The 20,936-nt window shown below is 39.5% G+C and overlaps 2 protein-coding genes across 6 annotated transcripts in view; both read left to right on the forward strand.

Moving 5' to 3' along the window:
- Positions 1–20,936, forward strand: part of cacna2d2a (calcium channel, voltage-dependent, alpha 2/delta subunit 2a) — a 204,682-nt gene that overhangs the window by 54,885 nt on the left and 128,861 nt on the right. The gene's annotated exons all lie outside the window — the stretch shown is intronic.
- On the forward strand, positions 13,887–16,773 carry LOC144056910 (uncharacterized). The gene is made up of 2 exons (XM_077574053.1): positions 13,887–15,862; positions 15,962–16,773. Exons 1-2 carry the CDS (start codon positions 15,308–15,310, stop codon positions 16,361–16,363), a joined length of 957 nt encoding a protein of 318 aa, XP_077430179.1. The 5' UTR covers positions 13,887–15,307; the 3' UTR covers positions 16,364–16,773.

Raw genomic sequence — 20,936 nt, forward strand, 5'->3', positions numbered from 1 at the left:
CCGAGCTGGACTCGCTCTCATCTCCGCCTCTGGCCTTTTTCCCAGGGCTCCTTTGCTTGATAGGATTTATGCTCCGCCACTACAATTGCTGCGTTACAAATATACTCACTCATGTGCACTGTGTGCTTATTCTCACACAAATACCATGTTTGGTTTATGTAACATTATTTTTTAAATTTTGCTAGGAGATTGAAAAGACACATTTTTGGCCTGAGATTTGCTTCACCTTCTTATTGACATTATGTGGAGAAAAAAAAATATAAACACATCTGTCACATTGAGCTTAAACATTATATTATACTTGATATATTCTGTACTCTTGACGGACCAGAAACACTTGGAGATGGAATCATCTTGTTTGTGAAATTTCACTTGATGAGTGACGAGTAACTTTTCCATAGGCTGTTCCCTTTAAAAAAATAAGTTTAGCTTCCCACCTGTAGGGGGAACCCTGGAGTAAAACAAATATAATTATTAAGGCTCCTCTAACAACAAGACAGCTAGCACTTACTCGATTAAGGCTCGTCAAAGATAATGGTCTTTGTTGCCGTCGGCCATTGTTACTCATGCTGATGTGTTGTGCTATTTTAATAATGCCTTTCACTTTCTGCCGGGTTCAATAGCGGGCCACCTCCAAAGACACACTGGTGATTATATGCTTACTACACAAGCGCATTATTGATATTTTCAGGCTCAGCGACAGACACACTAATTAGCAGGACTTCTTAAAGCTCTCCCAGTAAACTGTTTATTAAGAATTCTCGCACAGAAAGACACTTCACTTTCTTCATTTTAGCTGTCATTCGTTCAGAATGCGGACAGTCCAGTGTTAAACAAGTGGCATTGCTAATCGGAGAAACTGAAGTCACTGAGTGTGATTTTGGCGTTCAAGCTTTTATGTACGTATAACAAAGAAAAAAAATCACTGTGATTATTCAAAATTGCCTTGGAAAATGTTGAATGTTCAAACAAGGTCACTGATTAGTAGAAGTATCATCAACGAGAGTTGAAATGTAATTTTATTACGGCTGTATGTCGGCAGAATCTGCTTAAAGTCGGCATTGTGTATGTAAGCCAGAGTCAGTTGTTTGCCTACAGGCAGCTTAACTTATATTGTCATGCCGTTGTCATGTGAGTGTGTGAGGATGCTTGCAAGTTAAATCCGAGAGTGTGTGTTTGGATTTACTGTCGTAAGAACCCCCGACACGGTGAAAGGGGGCCTTTTTCCTTGTTTTGGTGCTTTCTGCCATTTGATGTTAGAGGGTTTTGTCACGAAAACCCCCCGACATTTTGTATTTTTTTGTTTTATGTTCAAGAAAAATATGTATTAAACATCATTACATCATCATCCAGCTCAACCATCAATAGTATTCGTTTTATGAGAAATGTTGTTATTTCATATATTTTTCTGTGTTTGGCTCACACAGCCCTGTCACAGATAACCAGGCACTGAAAAGCATCCATTTAAAGTGTTGCTGAAATAAACATTTGCAATTCAGTTGTTATTTGAATAGTAATTTAGTATCAGTAGTACTAAGTAACAGGTTTGAAAATCAATGTGAAAGTTAAAATTTTCAAGAGTGCATGCTAGCTGCGGTAGATGCTATGCTAACTGGTCAATGTTGCTAATGTCTTTTTCGGATAATGTGAGCAGTTTTGTTTATGACTGAAGAAATATGAGAGGCTTTAATGTACCTTAAGTCTACAGGGATGTGATTTTTCCGCTAATTCGCGGAATTCCGCTTTTTTTATCTCCCCACCCCCAAAAAAAAATTCCGATTTTTTTTTTTTTTTTTTTTTTTAAGTAGTTCATTGTGTATGCACATGACTCCGACAGATAACATCTTCTGCTATAACAAAGACATTTGTGGTATGCTCTAATATGAGTTACTTTTCATTTGGTCATGATACAATTATTTGTTCATGAAATTTGAACTCTTCAACATTATTTATGTGTTAACTTAGTAATCACATTAGTTAGATATGATGATATTCTCAGTGATAGTTTTTAAAAGCAAAAGCAGTCCAATGTTTTTGAATGTGACTGATTTTGAGTTGACTAAAACTGCCATTTTATATGGGATAGTTCAATATACATTGAAAATTTATGCTGTTGTTTTGTCTATTTCTTTGTCATGTGAGTGCATTGAAAGTACTTAAAAACTGGACCTAGCTGGGCGCCAGCAGCCCCCAGACCCCCGGCTAAATTTTCAGATAATTTCACTTTGGTCAAATCACATCCCTGAATCTACTTCTAGTCAGAAGAGGACTCACCATTAGGCAAACCTAGGCAAAGTCACTTGACTAGCAAAATGAAAATAAATCTGTTTACGAGCAGGAATGATAGTAGTTATTTTTTCCCCTAAAATTATTCTTAGAGTAGTAGAATAGTTACTACGTTGGCAGCAATGAAACACTAAACTACAGAATCCACTCAAATCCACAGAAAAAAGAATCCACAAAAAAATACTGAAAAAACCTAAAGCAAAAGGCTAAATATATTTGAAATGAATCAATAAATTAAAAAAAAATGAGTCACCCAACCTTAGCATGATGACAGTATGTGGAGTGGTGCTGCAGCCATCTTGCAAGAGGATAATAACGGAATGCCACTTGACCCGCTTTAATCGGAGGGGGGAAAAAAAACATGGTACTGGCACTCATAAACACCTCCGCATCACTCGCGATGACACTCAACCTCACCACCTGCAAACACGTTCCTTTTTTTTATCACACTCGTTTGAAGTTTGATCTTCCCGCAGCAAAGGGACGGGCGGCGCGGTGGAGGGCAAAACTCCATCTGTTTCATTTCAATATGAATGTCGGCTTGCTGGAACGGCAGGAGAAACGTGAAATTGTGGCTGGAATACAGAGTGGACACGCGAGGTTAATTCGAACCCTCTTTGATGTCTGCCGGTGTGTGAAATGAGCTGGTGGTCCAGAGTTCATGCAAACACACGCACACACACACTCACATCCACACATTTGTTGTAACAGTCACACCGGTACCTCTCGATCCCCACTCAACTTGTGGGTCATTCCAGAATAGCGGGCTGTTTTGTGTCCCCGCATGAAATTTTAGTGTCCATGCAAAAAATACTGGAATATCTATCCTGTGTGTAAATTATAGCTATTTTGATTCGGTTCGATATGGTGGGATTACGACTCGATTCAATATGGTACAGCTGTAGCTTTTGTCCAATATGCAAAAGTGTGAAAGCTCTCCAAAGCCCAAACTATTTAAAGTGGAAGTCAACCTTAAACATTTATTGATAGTAATGTTATATGTGACCTCACTAGTCCAAACATGACATTCTGATTAATATTACATGTGTGGAATATGAGAGTTGAAGCACAATTCAGCCGTTTTTTAATCCATCTCGGGGCGGCCATTTTGCCACTTGCTGTCTGACTGAAGATGACGTTACAGTTGCTCAAGGGCTCAGGCAACGACCAATCACAGCTCACCTGTTTTCTGAAGCTGCGCTGTGATTGGTTGTTACCTGAGCAACATTGATGTCATCTTCAGTCGACAGCAAGTGGCAAAATGGCCGCCTTCTGATATTGATAAAAACATCTGGATTTTGCTGTTTAACTCATATTCCACTAGCGCGATAATAACCAAAATACTATATTTAGACTAGTGGGGCTGCATAGAACATATTATTGTCAAAAACAATTGGGGGATTGAATTCCCATTTAAGTGTATTAAATTCAAAGAAAAGTCAAAATGATTTATAGCTGGTGTACATCTCTCAAAAAAAAATGATTTGATATGTATCTTTCAAGGATGCAATGATTTTTAAATGTAACTATTCTAGTGTCAAATCAAAACCAATTTTCAAACCTTTCCTGCTCAGTGAAAACCCCCAAAATGATTATTTAATGCTTACTAAATGTTCTAAAAATAGCAACCGTGGTAAGCTGCAACGACACCAGCTGAACAGTTACTACTTTTGCGTCCCCAACAGGCGTCGATCTTCTTGTTGCTGCTGCAGGCTGTAAGTCATGCCATGGACGCAGTGAAAATATTTGTCATTTTTGTTAACTTGGCAATCAACTTTTTGCTTTCCTCCTCCTTCTTTTCAGCGCATGCACACGCGCAGTAAGATGGACTGATCCATTAGTGGAAACTGAGGGGGGGGAGGGGCAAGAGACATACGATACAAGAAGCCTTTACTGGCATTTTAGCGAAATTATTTGCAAAATTTAATCACAAATTTTATTTCTGTTGTAAATGTGTAATTAACTCTTTGACTGCCAAAAACGTTAAATAACGTTTAGTAAAATCCTAGGGAGGAATGCCAAAGACGTTAAAAGACGTTTGTTTCAAAACAGAGGTGAAACTAACCATTTTCTATTGTTGATTACTGAAAAACGGAATAAGGTAGAAACAAACTATTTTTTTTCTGATGAAAGATGAGAGTCCAATCTTTCATTTGGTAGTATGTGTGTTCTCATAGTCCAAACACAACATTTTCTGTGGACCTTGAAAGATCAGTCAAAATGCTTAAATCGGCTGGCACCCACGGCATCCCTTTTCTGAAAACGTCTGGCAGTCAAAGAGTTCAAAAAAAATTCTAGGTTTTCATACTCTTAACAAAAGTGTGAAAAATAAGTTAAACTAATAGAAATAGTTTAAATGAATTTTTGCCGTCAATGGCAGTGAATGAGTTAAAAAAAGAAAAAGAAACATACCGACCGAGCAAAACGAAGCAGAGGTTGTTAATTTTTTCCATGCGATTTGAAAATTGCATTTTACTACATATAGCGATGTCGATTTGAATTGAAATAATTGTTCAGCCCTAATTTCCAGATATGCTTACCCGGGAGTTCCAGCGCTCAATTCATTTCCTTTTTTAAGCAGCCTGTCTTCAAAGCCACCCATCAATTTGCAACATATTGGCGGGGAGACTGTGGAAGCCATCGTGCAAGCAAAACAGGTGTCGTGCGAGGGAAATGGTGATGAAGAGCGGGACGATGATCCCCCGTGCTGATTGGAGGCCGCGTGTGGGGGAAACGATCGTAGACATTGTGTATTTTTAATATCCCGCCGCCGTCGGAAGGTGACGCTGCTCAGTAAACACATTCATATTTCATTAATATGCCTTCTTCTGCTCCTCCCTGACGGCCTTTTATTGTCTCCTCTAGCGCTTGCACAGCCATCCACTTACCTCAGCTCGTCTTACTGTATTACCTGCAAACGCACGCCTGGGTGCTTTGCTCTAAATAAATAGTCTTTTGCTATTGTAATTTACCGTACACTTAGTTAGGTTATTGGTGTGAATTTAGGGACGTCTAGGGATGCTTGCGATTGTATAACGCAGCCACATTATGATTCCGATTTGTCCGCGTGTGCGGAATAATGCATAGCATTGACGTACATGCAAATTGCTTGTAGATTAAATCGCGGCTGTGTGACCGAGACGACAGGTGTAGGGAATATAATACCAAAGCAACAATATTACAGCATTTCATCACTCGTAATAACTGTCAGTGCGCGGCCATGTGTGGCGCTGTGCGTGGGAGGGTTTTTATTTTATCGCATGTTCGCCCTCGTATTGTTTTCTCTGCCGCTTTTCAATACAGACCCACACAACGGTAACACAATGGCAGGAAGAAGCCTTATGTAACTCTACGGCCTGGAGGCGGCACAACTGGAGTAGGTGAAATTTGAGAATTGTTTTTCAGCTTAACCACTAATCAAGCGCTAATTTCATTGCAGGGATCTGACAACGCCAACACTTTTAGGCTTTACCGCCAATTAGAAGTGACGCCACTACGGATAGAGGCAGAATGGATCGTAATGCATTTGTCATGTGGGAAGCACAAACTCAGTGAAGCAACGCGGAGCGCTTACTTGCTGACATGGACTGTGTGGGACAAAATATTGAAATTGAAGAAAGAATCTCGTAACAGGAGACATTGTGCATCCCGCCTAAAACATTTTTTTTAACGGTTTCTGACAGGCTTTTGTCTAAATAGCCCGAGGATGCAACGCAGTGTCATGTCACATACAGTTTGCAACAAAAAATTCTGTTTGCAGGTATGAGGCAGATGTGGGGGACTCGAGTCACATGACTTGGACTCAATAGTTGACGTAAGTCGCTAATTTTATGACTTTCAATTTGCTTGGCAAAAACCTCGACTTGACTTTGACTTGACAAGTCATTATGTTTACGTTTGAATTATTATTTTTTTTAATGTAGTCTGCCTTTGTTTTTGAAAGAAAAGTTCATATTTTTTTGGATTCAATGATTATTGTTCTTGTTGTCGCTTCGCCCTGGCTAATGCTAAATTCGCTAATGTTATACTTGTAGTTTTATTCCTTGCTAATGCTAATCTCGCTAATGCTACGCTGGTTTCTTTATTCTCGCTAATGCTACACTGGTTTCTTTATTCTCGCTAATGCTAAGCTAGCATCCTCGCTAATGCTAAGCTAATTCATCTAAGTTTAGAAGGCGTGCGAAGCGGCCAGCATCCACATTTGCAAAGTCCCTTTCGTTTGGTTGCGTGAGAGGCCAACAACTAGATGTTAAAGCAGCCAATTATTTTGTTACTAGGACGGTGTCTCAGACACAGACAGACACAAACTACTTCCGGGTTTTGCTAAATCTCCACGTAAAGGGAGGTGGAATATCCCATTCAAAGAAAATCTGCATTGACACATTAAGACTCGAATGAGAACATTATGAATCGGCGTTAATTCACAACGGCCAATCTGCTAATTAATTCGAGTCACCACCGATTTGTGCCTGCGGCAAGATTTTATGACTTGATTTACAACTTGCTTGACTCACTGGAAATGTGTTGGCGACTCAATTTGACCTGCTTGATTTCTGATTATGATGATTATTATTTTTTACCCCTACACTAACTTGAGACTTGCTTGAGACCTGGCGACTTGGATATATGCGACTTACCTCTGGTATGAATGTTAGAGAGATCTAGCTCTTCACCTGTGGCTAAAAAGCAAAGCATGGGGAGTCTCTGTGACTATGATACACAAGTGCAGTCAACAAATGGGGCCATCATTGCCAACATCCTCTCATATACATGGTCTGGTACGATGTGGCACCTCAAACCTTTGTTTTCAACACAGGTTTTTCTATTGCAGCGAGTTGATTATGTGTGCGAGGGGGGGTCATTCGCCAGGTGAACATTTGTGAGTCCCCAGTTCTGTGTGCTCATGTTCCATTTGTTTAATCTCATGTTGGTTTGTCCCGCACGTATGCCGTGCCCATGGCCTCTTCTTGCTCGACAAACAACACGACTCCCTTTTAACCTTTCAACCCGACAGTAGCTCACCCGCTGTGTTCGTCATCCAAAGTAAATGACACAGCGCCACGACCATTATGAAGACTGTACTCGCTAATCACGTTTGACAGTGTGTGGCCCTCTCTCGCCAGCCTGCAACATGCTGAAACAAACACTTTTGCATCGCCGCAGCGGAGGCCCGCTTGTAAACGTTTTTCGCTATGAATAATTCACATGCACTCAGATGAACTGATCAAGGTGGGATTGTATTGTGTTGTATTGTATTGTGTGTGTGTGTGTGTGTGTGTGTGTGTGTGTGTGTGTACTTGTAATTCCTGGTCTGCTGAGTGGGGAAAAAGAATACAGTGGTTTGTACTGGATTGGATTTGACAGATGCTCCTTCCAGGACCTGATTGAAGTCTCTTTAATGTAATGCAGAGTAGACCCAACAATGAGACATGGAGGACGAAGAGTGTGTTGAGGTGTGTGTATATACAATATGTGTGTGTATGTGGTTGTTTTCACCATTACAAGACAATACAGCCACATTATGGATTCACATTGGCAATGGGGTGCTTGTGTGTTTCAATGTTTTACAGTTTTGTAATCCTTCCAGTAATACAAATCCATAATGTACACCCTTAGTGTTTCAGATTACTTTACAGCGTAGTAGTATAAAAAGTTATAACAATATTTTTCAAAGCAAACCCTTGAAGATCAAACCCTGTAGTAATGCACCCCCACATTAGAAGGAACTAGGATACCTGCTCGTTTCGACTTGTTCCCTCGTAGAATTCACCCGCGTACGAAACTGGTGGAAAAACGTGCTAAAGTGAGGGAGTTGGAATTTGGATCTCTCAAGGTTAGGGTGTCTTCATACAAAACCAGGATCAAGATGTGACTTTGTGAAAGCAAAGTTACTAGATGATTAATTAGTGTCTCTTTTCAAGGCGAATCCTATAAATGATCATCAAACTTTGATGCTAGGCAACAAAAGTTTGTCATCATAACTTCTTTAGAATGGGGCTCATTTGGTACGAGCCCTGGAAGTTGCCTAATTAAAAATGGTCACTTCAAGTCAAAATGGCTGACTACTTGCCATTGGTCCTTGGGAATTTTTGTGTGCATGTTGACCACTCAACTTTGTGTTTATTTATCAGTGATGATGATGACAATTTTATTTGTACAGACGCTCCCCAACTTACGAACGAGTTACGTTCCGAGCGATCGTTCGTAAGGTGAATTTGTTCGTAAGTTGCTTCAGTGCTATATTTTGTATTATAATTCATGTTTAAAGAAAATACGTACAGTACTGTACTACGTATGTTAGAGAGAGGGAGCGAGAGACACACACAGTATGTACATGTACGTAATAAGATAAATAAAATGAAGTTTAACTTACTTTTGGAAGATGTACTCGATGCTTAAGGAGATGATGGAGGAAGAGGAGGATTTTATATCATGAGAGGTTCTTCGTCGTCGCTGGAATGGGCTTCAAAAGTTACTTCCTCCTCCGTAACTTCAATGTAGGAAGAAGTTGAGGGTCGAGGAGAAGAAGATGAGGGTTGATGAGTATCTTCCTTGGAGGATTTACTAGAAACTGGCCGAAAGAAGCGATCTAACGACGATTGCAGTTTTCTTCTTTTTTTCATCATAAATGATGCGGTAGCACTGTATGGCATCATTCAATTGATTTGCAACCTTTGTGCAACGTTCAATATTTGGGTCTTGCTGCTCGAAGAGTGCGATGGCTTTATCTATGAGCGACGGGCGTTTCTTCTTCTTCCTCCACTCACAGCGCCAAGCGTCGGTATTAGCGGCGGAAAGAAGGACTACAGTACTCGGAAAAGGGTGCGCAATAAAAAATCTAACTTACAGCATCTCTTTCCGAACATTTTTTGACATGCGCGCATGCGCACAGACATGTTCGTATGTACCGTTGTTCGTAGCTCGAATGTTCGTAAGTAGGGGAGCGTCTGTACAGAATTTGCCAAAAGCCGCTACTGAGGGCGTTGAGGGCATACTTGAACAAAGTGATGAGTTTCAAGGCATATTGACACACATCAAAAAGGTGTTGTAGCTGTTAACTCTTTGACTGCCAGACGTTTTCAGAAAAGGGATGCCATGGGTGCCAGCCGATTTAAGCATTTTTGACTGATCTTTCAAGGTCCACAGAAAATTATGTGTTTGGACTATGGAAACACACATACTACCAAATGAAAGATTGGACTCTCATCTTTCATCAGAAAAAAAAGTTTGTTTGTACCTTATTCCGTTTTTCAGTAATCAACAATAGAAAATGGTTAGTTTCACCTGTTTTAAAAAAAACGTATTTTAACGTCTTTGGCACTCCTCCATAGGATTTTACTAAACGTTATTTAACGTTTTTGGCAGTCAAAGAGTTAAAAATGTTTTCACATTGTTTGGAGATGGGCCCTAAATATACAGTAAAACATTTTAAAACCTAATCACTGAACACACAGAAGACAAACATGGCAGCTAACCATTTAGCAGCTAGCTAGCTTGCTAACACAAGAAACTAACATAGAAGTCTATACATGTTTAAGCAGTGTTCCTTTGGGTCACGCGTCACAAATTGACTCAAATATTCACCTCTAGTCACAGAAGACCAAAAAAAAATATCCATTGTCCTAACTGTCATGACACAAAACACTTGCCAAAGCTTGGACAAAAAATACCTGGACCCCGCCAGACTGCGAATCTTCTTCATTAAATCTCTGCTCACGTGCTTCTTATTCTTCTCTTGCTATTCTTTGATACTGTCTGAAATGAAGTGGATTCAGTTACGCTTGACGGTCTGCATGACTCGGAACAAATTTGACAAGGTTTGTGATGCTCAGCATTGGAGGGCGAGAGGACTTCAGGAAGTTAATTCCTATTATTCATTGCTTAAATATCATGGCTGAGTTTTCAGTACCTTTTTGATTTTGTTTTTAATCATTTCAGTGTTTCAACTGTGAAGGGGGAGGGGAAATGCAGCATGTCTCCTGCTAGCCTGCCATTAAACGTTAGCTATCCAAGTGAAGAAATAATCAAATCTCATTCATCCGGCAGCGTTTTTTAATTGAGTTCGTTTGAAGAAGAAAAAAAAAATGCTCCCCGTGCTTTTGACTCCCAACTCCCCACAATGGAGGCCTTCTCGGCTATTTATTCTTGATCATTTCAATTCTGCTAATGACAGAAGATGATATTTTTTGAGCATGAGTGCATAGACGTCTAACTGGTTCACACTATCTCCGCGCTCATTGTGTTTGAACGAGCTCTCACCGCTTCCCCATTACACGCTGGTACAGGGAAAATTATCTCATTTATTAGAGTGGAAATAAGCAACGCAGGTATTAGAATCATGGCCTAACTCTTCCCCGGCTCTCAGAAACACAAAAACGCTTGCAGTGACGGGGCACGCTCAAGCGGAAAAGTTAGCTTGAGGAATGAACATTTTATAAAACTTTTTTTCTTTTCTTTTTTCTGCGGCTTTGCAAATGTATGCGCCGCGGTGATTGGGGGCTCTTAAGAGGATCATTCTTTTCTGGGTCTAAAGTCCCTTCATGTATTTCGCATGTGAATGCAAAATTGTTGCCGCAGGAACCAAGACATTGTAGTGTTGAGTATGTCTGTCTGTTAAAACTACAGTACCATGTGTACATTTGTCTGGGAATAATCTCAACGGTCACACCAACGCTGCTGCACTGTAATAAATATTCCCCGGTGACCTTTTTTCAAAGCAAGTCTTTAAAAAAGTGAGGGTGCAGAGCACTAGAAAGGTAACTCGTATTTGACATTATCAGGGACATGCGGTCAAGGCGAGTGAAGAGTTAAAAAAATAAACGAATGATTACATTAAATTATTTTCCATTTTTAGTTCTCTAGTCTGTGCTTTAAACAGGGATGTGATTTTTCCGCTAATTCGCGGAATTCCGCTTTTTTTATCCCCCCCCCCCCAAAAAAAAATTAGATTTTCTTTTCTTTCTTTTTTTTAGTAGTTCATTGTGTATGCACATGACTCCGACAGATAACATCTTCTGCTATAACAAAGACATTTGTGGTATGCTCTAATATGAGTTACTTTTCATTTGGTCATGATACAATTATTTGTTCATGAAATTTGAACCCCTCAACATTATTTATGTGTTAACTTAGTAATCACATTAGTTAGATATGATGATATTCTCAGTGATAGTTTTTAAAAGCAAAGGCAGTCCAATGTTTTTGAATGTGACTGATTTTGAGTTGACTAAAACTGCCATTTTATATGGGATAGTTCAATATACATTGAAAATTTATGCAGTTGTTTTGTCTATTTCTTTGTCATGTGAGTGCATTGAAAGTACTTAAAAACACAGAAAACCCATGAGCTCCCAGACCCCCGGCTAAATTTTCAGATAATTTCACTTTGGTCAAATCACATCACTGTTTAAAGTGATTTTCTTTTCCAATCAAATGATGTCAACCATTTCATCGTTTGAATTATTGAAATAGCCGAATTTGTGCTGTGAGATTTTTTTTTTTTCTGATGTGAAAAATTGACTCAATATAAGTTGGGGAGCACTGCAGGAGAGCAAACCTCGGCTGGTTGCTGACGTGCATCTTGAACCGGGTGTCCTCGGCCATCTCTTCATTCATTTGTATTGACAGAACTGTGTTTGGCACCAAAAAAAATCACCATAACTTGTCAAATTCCTTACCGACTTTGACACAAGTTGGTTTGTTAGAATCATAGAATTATAGGCTGATCTTCTATTAAGAAAGAGTAGAAGTAAGTAGCAGAAGCAGCAGAAAAAATAGAAGTCAGAAGTATGCTGCATTGTGGTATTTATTGAACATGTGTTTAACATGTACGATTGTCAGACCGTATTCTGAGCAAATCAATGAGGAAGAATCACTTTTAGCAAACCTCAGACCGCAGCATAAAAAGCATCAGGCCTTTCCTGTTTTTGAACACAAGGGAAAAAAAAATCCTCAGTGGTGGCCCAATTATCTGTAAATGTGTAGCACAAAAAACTGTGACATTTAACATACGGTATATTAATTCACAGAACTAAGTAAATACTAATGAATATTTTTTTCAGTGTATAATTTAAATCAGCGACTTTTTGTGCTCGTCAAAAACAAGATGGAGGTTACAATGAATTGGAACAAACGAAGTTCAAAGGTCGATGTTACATAAGACAAGGGTTTTGCTTTGTCTTTGACCACGGAACAAGACATTTCCATGAGCGAGCGGGGCCATAATGAACCACTACACCATTAGTGTGTACGGAAAATCAATTCAAAATTCAAACAAATTGGATGTTGGCAAGGGGAATTTATTGTATTCCAATAGGATTTAATGTGGGTAATTTGTCTAATGATGTTGGCAATATTTTCTGTCAACACAACGGATTTGTGAAAAAAAGGAACTCTGTGTAATGAAGGACTCCCTTGTGATAACATAGTTGTACGTCCCACTCGTGTTGGAATTTCATATGTTCTTAAATGAAGGGGGGGGGCATCCTTTGAAAGACACAGAAAACAATTGAGCTTCACTCGCAGTGAGTTAGTTTTTCGAGCATTTCCTAGAGCAGGACGCCGACACTGATTGTCACACACGTTGGCACTTGGTGCAAAAGGCTGATTGACAGCGCTCTTGAAAGTCGCCTATGGTTTACGCCACCGAATTTTGGAAGATTGAAGCCGCCTCTGTGTGTCGCCGTCGATTGTTTTCCTTGTTCTGAGCAGTCTGATAAAAGCCAAGTTTCTTTTGAAAGCAGCCTGGTGAGCAATGTGGGCTCACATAATGAAAGGGTTTTGATGTAATGTCAGAGCTGTCAAAACGAACAAAAGACAAGCAAAAAGTGCTTGAGATGCTCCAGCTCATGTCTGTTATCTGAACAAGGACTTTTTAGCACGGTTTGTCCTGCCCGCCTGGAATAGGGAACTCTTCTTCAATGCATTAAGTTTATTTTTCTTCCTTGTACAATTTTAATAGCAGCCAATCATACACTTCCCTCTCCAGTGTTTCTTTATGCTCTTGTGTGGTTGCCATCTATCACCACTTATGGTAGAAGATGCAAAAATTCAGCTTTTTTTTCTTTCTTTTTTTCTGGAGAGCTCAGTATTGTTCATTCGGTAATTTTACCGATTTGACATGTCATCATCATTTCTCTCCTTTTTTTTTTTTTATATATATATATATTTTTTGTATTTTTTTATTTTTTTTGTATGTGGGTGAATATGTGTATGTGCGTGCATACGTGCATTCATTAGTTCACCTAAAACCTATAAAAAAAATAAAAATCCTATACCATTTCCCTAAACCGAACACTTCCAGCCAGAGCTGGAAGTGTTCAGCTTTTGTTTTTGTCGCGTTTTTGTAGATGGTAATGAGGTAGAATTCCACTGCGTTGCAGTAAGTAAGAAATTATTTTAAAATTTCTAATGGGGCAATTCAAGTTATTGTAATGGAATGATTTTTCATAGTTGAGATTGCAAAATGGACCTAACGTTTGTGATTATGACTAATTCCCAACTTTTTGCTTAAAAAAAATTGTACACATCTACAATACTTGGACTACTGAACGTATCCCAGTGGAGTGAATTTTTGCAACTGATGGCAAAGGTAGCGAATGTGCGCCTCCGTCAGGGTTCGCTCAAGGTTGGAAACATTCACTAAATATTTGCTCAATGTTCGCTTAGACTAGAGTTTTAATGGTTTTTATTGTCCCAATTAATGTTTCAAATTTCCTTGCAACAAGAAAAAAACATTGAACTTGAGGTAAACGTCTGGCGAATGTTTAGCTAATGTTGCAAACTTGAACGAACCCTGACAAGAATTCAACATTTGCTAGCATCGCAAAGGTTCGCCCCCTCAGTGGGATATAGTTTTTAGACATTCAATGATATATGGTGTGGCTTAGTGCTGGATTGGCTGGCAACCAGTTCAGGGTGTACCCCGCCTACTGCCCTACTGCCCTGAGGAACGATTTAGAAGATGGATGGATGAATAAGCGGTCTTCTTTCATGATGGACTACAGAAATCAGTGAACAATTACTGTTGATGGGCTGAAATCAGAGGATTTGGACAATTATAAATAAAAAAAAATGGCTCCAAACGATTACTCGATTATTAACTCATTTGCTCCCCAAAACGTATCAAAACTTTCTATTTTAAATACTGCCATGATCCTAAAACCGTACTTATAAATTTTTTTATGTTCTTTTATGCTAGAGCATACAGAAGGCTTTGATGCAGCCTCTGACCTGAAAACGTCATTTAAAGCAATGGTAGTTATTACAAAAAACGGCCAGCAGGTGGCAGCAGAGTATAAGAGATCAACCAGGGCCATGTTGCAACAAGCTCTATTTACCAGTATTTTTAACAGGTTTGTGAATAATGATGAAACTTAGCTATATTTTAATGCCAATTGCTGCAAAACAGAAACTTTATTTTGCTAGGTTCCATCTTTTTATAGCAATAGAACACAATATTCCGTAGGCCTTGCAAAATCTGTCCAAATCCAGTAAGACAGCCGGGAGCAGAAGAGGTTGCTTCAGTGAAAATGGCTGGGAGTGAATAAGTTAAAATAGCTGTCGATTACTTTGATAATCGATTACTTGTCGATGAATCAATTAATTTGGCAGCTCTGGTGTGGTTGTGTATGGCCATGCTATTCTTGTCTGGTAGGAGTACCTAATCTTCTGGCAGTAGTGGCTCACTCTTAGTCCTTGAGCTTTAGTCATAAAGTAGGGATGGATGGCATTTGACTTTGATTTGGACTCTCACGACTAATCGTGATATCATTTGTTGACAATGAGTTTTTTTCGTCCCCCTGTGCAACATCCAACCAGACATGAAAGGCTTGTGTTTTCTGAGTAAAGTTCGTGGAGTCACACGCTATCATTTAGTCATGTGATATCACAAAGTGATGTGACAAAGGACTAGTACAACAATCTTTTATGTATTGGATTGGGAACCTCACTAACATGTTGGTCCTTGTAGAATCCAGCCCCAAATGACTTATTGTGTTGACGTCTCAAGTTTGTTTCTAAAATGAATACCATCGCCAACCAAGCAATGGCTAGTAATGACTTGCACGGCAGCTTTTCTACGCTGAAATCAATGCACATGAAACTAATGAACTTTCACTATTCGACCATTGCCGAGAAGGATCATTACTACAACGAGTTACACATTTCCTCCATGAAGAATCTCAAGCTACAGAAACAGCTCAACTTGTACAAAGACCAAAGCAAGAAGAACAGTGAGACTATCGCAGAGCAAACCGAAGAAATTGCTTATTTGAAGGAAAGTCTTCAAGCCCAGCAGGCAGAACTTCAGCAGAGTCGGATAAGAGTCAGGAAGCAGCAAGATCAGGTGTCCTTACTGGAACAAAGTCTCGACGAGCAGAGAGAAGAACTCCAGCAAAGGGAGAAGAAAGTCCATCTGCAGAAATCTCAAATGCATTCACTTGAGAAAACTCTCGGTGACCAGAAAGAAGAGTTTCAACAAAACGTTCAGGTGTTCCAGAGGCAAGAGGCTCAAATTGCAGCGCTGCAACAAACCCTCCAGGATCGGATGACACAACTCGAGCAGAGCGAGCAGAAGGTGATTGTGCGAGTGCGTGAATAATGTATCCAATGTAAAGCGTCTTTGAGTGTCTAGAAAAGTGCTATATAAATCTGATGCATTATTATTATAATTAAGGTGGGGGAGCTGGAAGAGAAGTTTCAGAGCTACATGGAGTCCGCTGAGCACGACATATGCGACCAGAACAACCGAGAGGAGAAACTGATGGAGAACCTCCAAGCTTGTCATTCCAGGATGCGATCGATGGAAAACCATAAGAAGAAAAGGGCCCCTTTCTTGTCAGGCCTCTGGAGTAGCAAAAAGAAGAAAAGGGCCCCTTTCTGGTCGGGCTTTTGTAGTGGAAGAAGACATGACGAAAGGGCTGAAATGCCAGACAGAGTCTCGAACAAAAAGAAGGAAAACGAAAAAGAAAGCAGCATGAAAATCAAGAGCCGGGCAGAGATGAAAATGGACAAAACTTGGGAGAGGAAAAAGAATGAAACTCCAAAATCCGCACGCAAAGTCTCTTTTAACTGTTGAGTCCGCCTGTTGACATGCCTGGTAAGATAATAACACTATTTTTACTGCTCTGTTGTATTTATAAGGTTCCAGTTGTCAAGTTGTAATCATCACTTTTATTTTCATTTGAAAGCAAATGTGAAGGAAGAAGAGCGAGAAGAAGAGAACAAACAAAAAAAATTTTGTTTGAAGATTATTCATACAGAACAAGCCAACAAATCCAAGTTTGTTTTTCTCAACTCTCTGCCAATCGCAATTTTTCATCTGCAGACTTTTGGGGACTATAATGTCAAAGGGGGGGACTACTCTATTGATTTGAAATGCATTGGTAGTCACCTCTCGAGCTAGCGGTGTGAACACTGTCTTGAAAAATGTTTACTTCCTTTCTTGTTACTGTTCTGTGGCCAAATAAAACAAAACTCCCATTTTGAGCGTTGTGTGAGCACTGAGCATGATCATTTTGTTGAAAATTGAGATGCGTAAACCCCATAATCAGCTTGGTTGCATCCTACAGAATTTTGTGAAAATTCAAGGTGAAATGTGGTAAGCATGTCGCCATGTCCAAAAATACACAGGAAGTCTGCCATTTTGGTTTAAAGCCACCATTTTGTGATCAATTCAGGAGATTTTGAAACATGCTGGAAGATGCCACAATTTTTGCAAGTGACTGCATCGTGATTTAAATTTACACATATTTGGGGTCCCAAACTAGGGCTAGGCAATATGGCCATTCAAAAATATAAATCCTGTGCAAAATGTCCAGACAACAATGTATACTGAAAGATAGAAAAAGATTAGTCTCGGTCACGTTTTAGCAAAATGTATACTGAAAGATAGAAAAAGATTAGTCTCGGTCACGTTTTAGCAAAATGTATACTGAAAGATAGAAAAAGATTAGTCTCGGTCACGCTTTAGCAAAATGTATACTGAAAGATAGAAAAAGATTAGTCTCGGTCACGTTTTAGCAAAATGTATACTGAAAGATAGAAAAAGATTAGTCTCGGTCACGCTTTAGCAAAATGTATACTGAAAGATAGAAAAAGATTAGTCTCGGTCACGTTTTAGCAAAATGTATACTGAAAGATAGAAAAAGATTAGTCTCGGTCACGTTTTAGCAAAATGTATACTGAAAGATAGAAAAAGATTAGTCTCGGTCACGTTTTAGCAAAATGTATACTGAAAGATAGAAAAAGATTAGTCTCGGTCACGTTTTAGCAATCATCGCAAAATTAGGTGGACATTCCTGTTGTAACAGGACGTATGAAAAAAGACCCATGCTTGGAATTGAAGAGGTCAGCCATTTTGGGATTGAGGCAGCCATTTAGTTGCACTTTGTCGAGCTGCTACTAGGAAATTTGTCCAAATGCGCCCCAATCAAAACCAGTAACGTAAATGATGACGTTAAACTGGCAGGGGGGGGGGTGCCATTTTAAAAGGGCAGAAAATAAATGCAAAACTTTGATCTTCAGTTTAAGATTGGCCATGAAATAGGAAGTGCCATATAGACTTGAAACAAACACTACTTGGTTGGGACTCTGGTTCTGCTGGCATTGGGATCAATTCCCGTTTTTTTGCGCTTCTCACAATCACCTTGTGATTGACTGGCGACCAGCGTTCCTTTCGGCGCTCAGTCCAGTTCCATCCCCTGCCGTGATCCCGTCTTGGATAAGTGGTGTACAAAATGGCTGCTACTCAGTGTTCCGATATGAATGTCGGTGTGGTCCTTGCTCAGTCTTTGACAAAGAGCCCGACTTAATGCTTTGAGGACCCCCAATGAAACGAAGGCCCAGCTCTTTCTATAGTGTAGAATAGGAAGGCATTAATCTGGCCCGGCTGGACACCCTGAAATTAATGATCATTTACACTGACGACATAATCAGACTTCACGCCGTCCTCCGATACTAAATTGCTTCTTTTGTTCCGCAAGATTGCCGTGTTTTTCTTTTGCGTGCCTCTCTGTCATTGTCTGCTTCTTCCCTCGCTCGCCTCGACTGTTCCCCAGGTTGTTCTCTGTTATTGGTCATTAAGTGTTTCCATGGAAACTGCCACTTTGGCAGGAATTGGCATGCTGTATTAAAGCGGCTGCGGCCATGTTGGATGTGGAGAGGTCTGGTGTGTCAACGTCATTCTGCGAGGATCTTTGTTGCACCGCCGTATGATAGCATGATAGAGGTCAGTCCCTCCCAACCATATGAAGGAGCGTGCATGGCAAGTCACAGAAATGTTTTTTTGTAGCTTGCAAAACGGACTCGGGTCATGTGAGGTCAGCTGTGTTTATCATTTTGTTTTTAAAAAGCCAAAGGAAAAGCAAAACAGAGAAAATCATTCCTTTGATGACGGCTGAACACAGGTCTCTTGACGAACGCCTTGCGTGACATCATTCAAAATGACAGAAATCAATTTTATTATTTACGCTGACCAAAAAAAAAGCCAAAGAAAAAGTTAATTAGTCCTTTGACTTTCACTAAACTGAGGGCTCATGACGTACGTCTTAAGTGACATCATCCAAAGATTCTGGATGGCATCATTTGATGTTCACTGAACTGTCATCTAAGACGGCAGCGTCTTCTTAAAAAGCCAAAGAAAAAGCTAAATGTGTAGAATATCTTAAATAGTAATTGAACTGAGGTTCAGTAAGATTATGGTGTGATGTCATCCAAGTTTGCCGATCGTCTTTTTGCCTTTCGGGGGCCGTCTGTGTGTAATTAGGCTGCGCTCTCGGTGTAATGACTCAACACAGAGCTGCTCTCTATCAGGCTTAGCAGGCACGAGCAGAAAGAAAAAACCTACAGGGTCAAGATTTGTCATGTCCAAGAGGGGCAGCAGAATCCCGAGTCCAAATTCAGCTGTGCAACACAAAACTGTGGAGTTGGCGCAGGTTTGAAATGTAACAGCCTGCGCCTTTAAATTGCCTCTGGATTCCTCGCCGCTTTGCTCTGTTTTGCCCGCGGTGAGCCTGAGATAAGAGGGCCTTGGACAAAATGGCTGCCAAGGCGACAGTCACGCAGGTTAGATACAGAGTCTCCAGACGGAGATTTCCAAAAATGTATGCATCGTCTCTGTCAGATAAAAGTCCGGTATCTCCACTTGATGAATTTGACTTTGAACACCGTTTTAAGAGTTCAACTGCATATTCAATTACTTGTTATTGATAATAATCTTTATCTTTATTAAAAAGATGGAGCCAAACAACCAATGCAAACACTTTTTTTTTTTTTTTAACGCAACACCGTGTTTCAAATGGCTATCCCCATTGGCTGCCAGACCTGTCCTTCAAAATGAGTACATCCACTTTAGGCCACACCTCCTCTATTCACTTCCTATTGGTGACACGTGACAACACATAAACCCTAACCCTAACCCTAAAATATTTACTGTCCAGAAGCTGAAATTCTAAGAATTTATGATATAGAAGTATGAAAATAATTAACAAGTAATTGAATATTTAGCTGATTAACTGTTGCACCTCTACTTTTATTTTTTAGTAGCTTTGTCAGTTTTTATTTTTTGGAAAATGCTTCATTTTATTTTAATTTGTATTAGTTTTAGCATAGCTTTAGTTTTTATATATATATATATATATATATATATATATATATATATATATATATATATATATATATATATATGCAGTAGTAGCCAAATAAAGATAAGTCACAATTATTGTGCAATAAAGTAAATTACAATTCCCAAACTGGTTGACCTTTCTCCATATCACCATACACTAATACAGAAATGAATTAACAATCTTTAATTTAATCAATTAAAAATTAACCCCAAAAAGTCATATATGAAATTAATTGACACAGACTAAAACGAAATACATTTTAAATAGTATTTTTATATATTTTTTCTAACACACTTATTTAGTTCATGATCCCCCCCCCCCCCCATTGTAGTTTTAGTGATTTCATTTTTGTGTGTGAAATATAATAACCTTGGTCATAAACGATTTATTATGCATTCAGACTATTGATATTGGAAATTATTAGGCGGTTAATTATCGTCAGGACTTGGTCCATTCACTGGGTTGGCTTGTGTGAATTGTTAATTCAACATAAACACAGACTAGGAGTGCAATTGGGCAAGTTGGAGTGATGGACAGGTGCCAGGCTGCCAGGCTTCATCAGTGGCATGGAAGTGGTGCGTAATTAGGAGAGGAGGAGACGCTATAGCGAGACAACCCCCTCAAGGCTCTGTCTCCTCAGCAGGAAGACCTCCACACAGCCCACTCAAAAGAACACACACACAACCGTGCAAACACACTGTCATGAATGTAGCAAAATATAATGTGCGGCGTTTCGCATGTTTGAAGTCCTTTAGTGCGCGGAAGCGTGAAATCCTGCACACAACTTCTAACGCATCACTTAATTTGTCCTTTTTTCTTCTCCTTTTAATGTCGCTACTTTGAGGGAGTACAATGGGAAGGCAGGAAATGATGGTGGTATATTTAACTCATTCGCTGCCAATGACGGCTATAGACGTCAAAAATTCATTTGAAGTATTTCTATTATTTGAACGTTGTTTACACTTTTGTTAACAAGAGCATGAAAACCTAGAATTGTTTTTATTGTACATTTAGAACAGATATAAA

Source organism: Vanacampus margaritifer, chromosome 8, assembly GCF_051991255.1.
Source record: "Vanacampus margaritifer isolate UIUO_Vmar chromosome 8, RoL_Vmar_1.0, whole genome shotgun sequence".
Taxonomy (NCBI): Eukaryota; Metazoa; Chordata; class Actinopteri; order Syngnathiformes; family Syngnathidae; genus Vanacampus; species Vanacampus margaritifer.

Coding starts and splice junctions, on each gene's coding strand:
- LOC144056910 (XM_077574053.1), top strand. CDS start 15,308: ATGAATACCATCGCCAACCAAGCAATGGCTAGTAATGACTTGCACGGC. Junction 15,863..15,961: donor TCGAGCAGAGCGAGCAGAAG/GTGATTGTGCGA, acceptor ATTATAATTAAG/GTGGGGGAGCTGGAAGAGAA.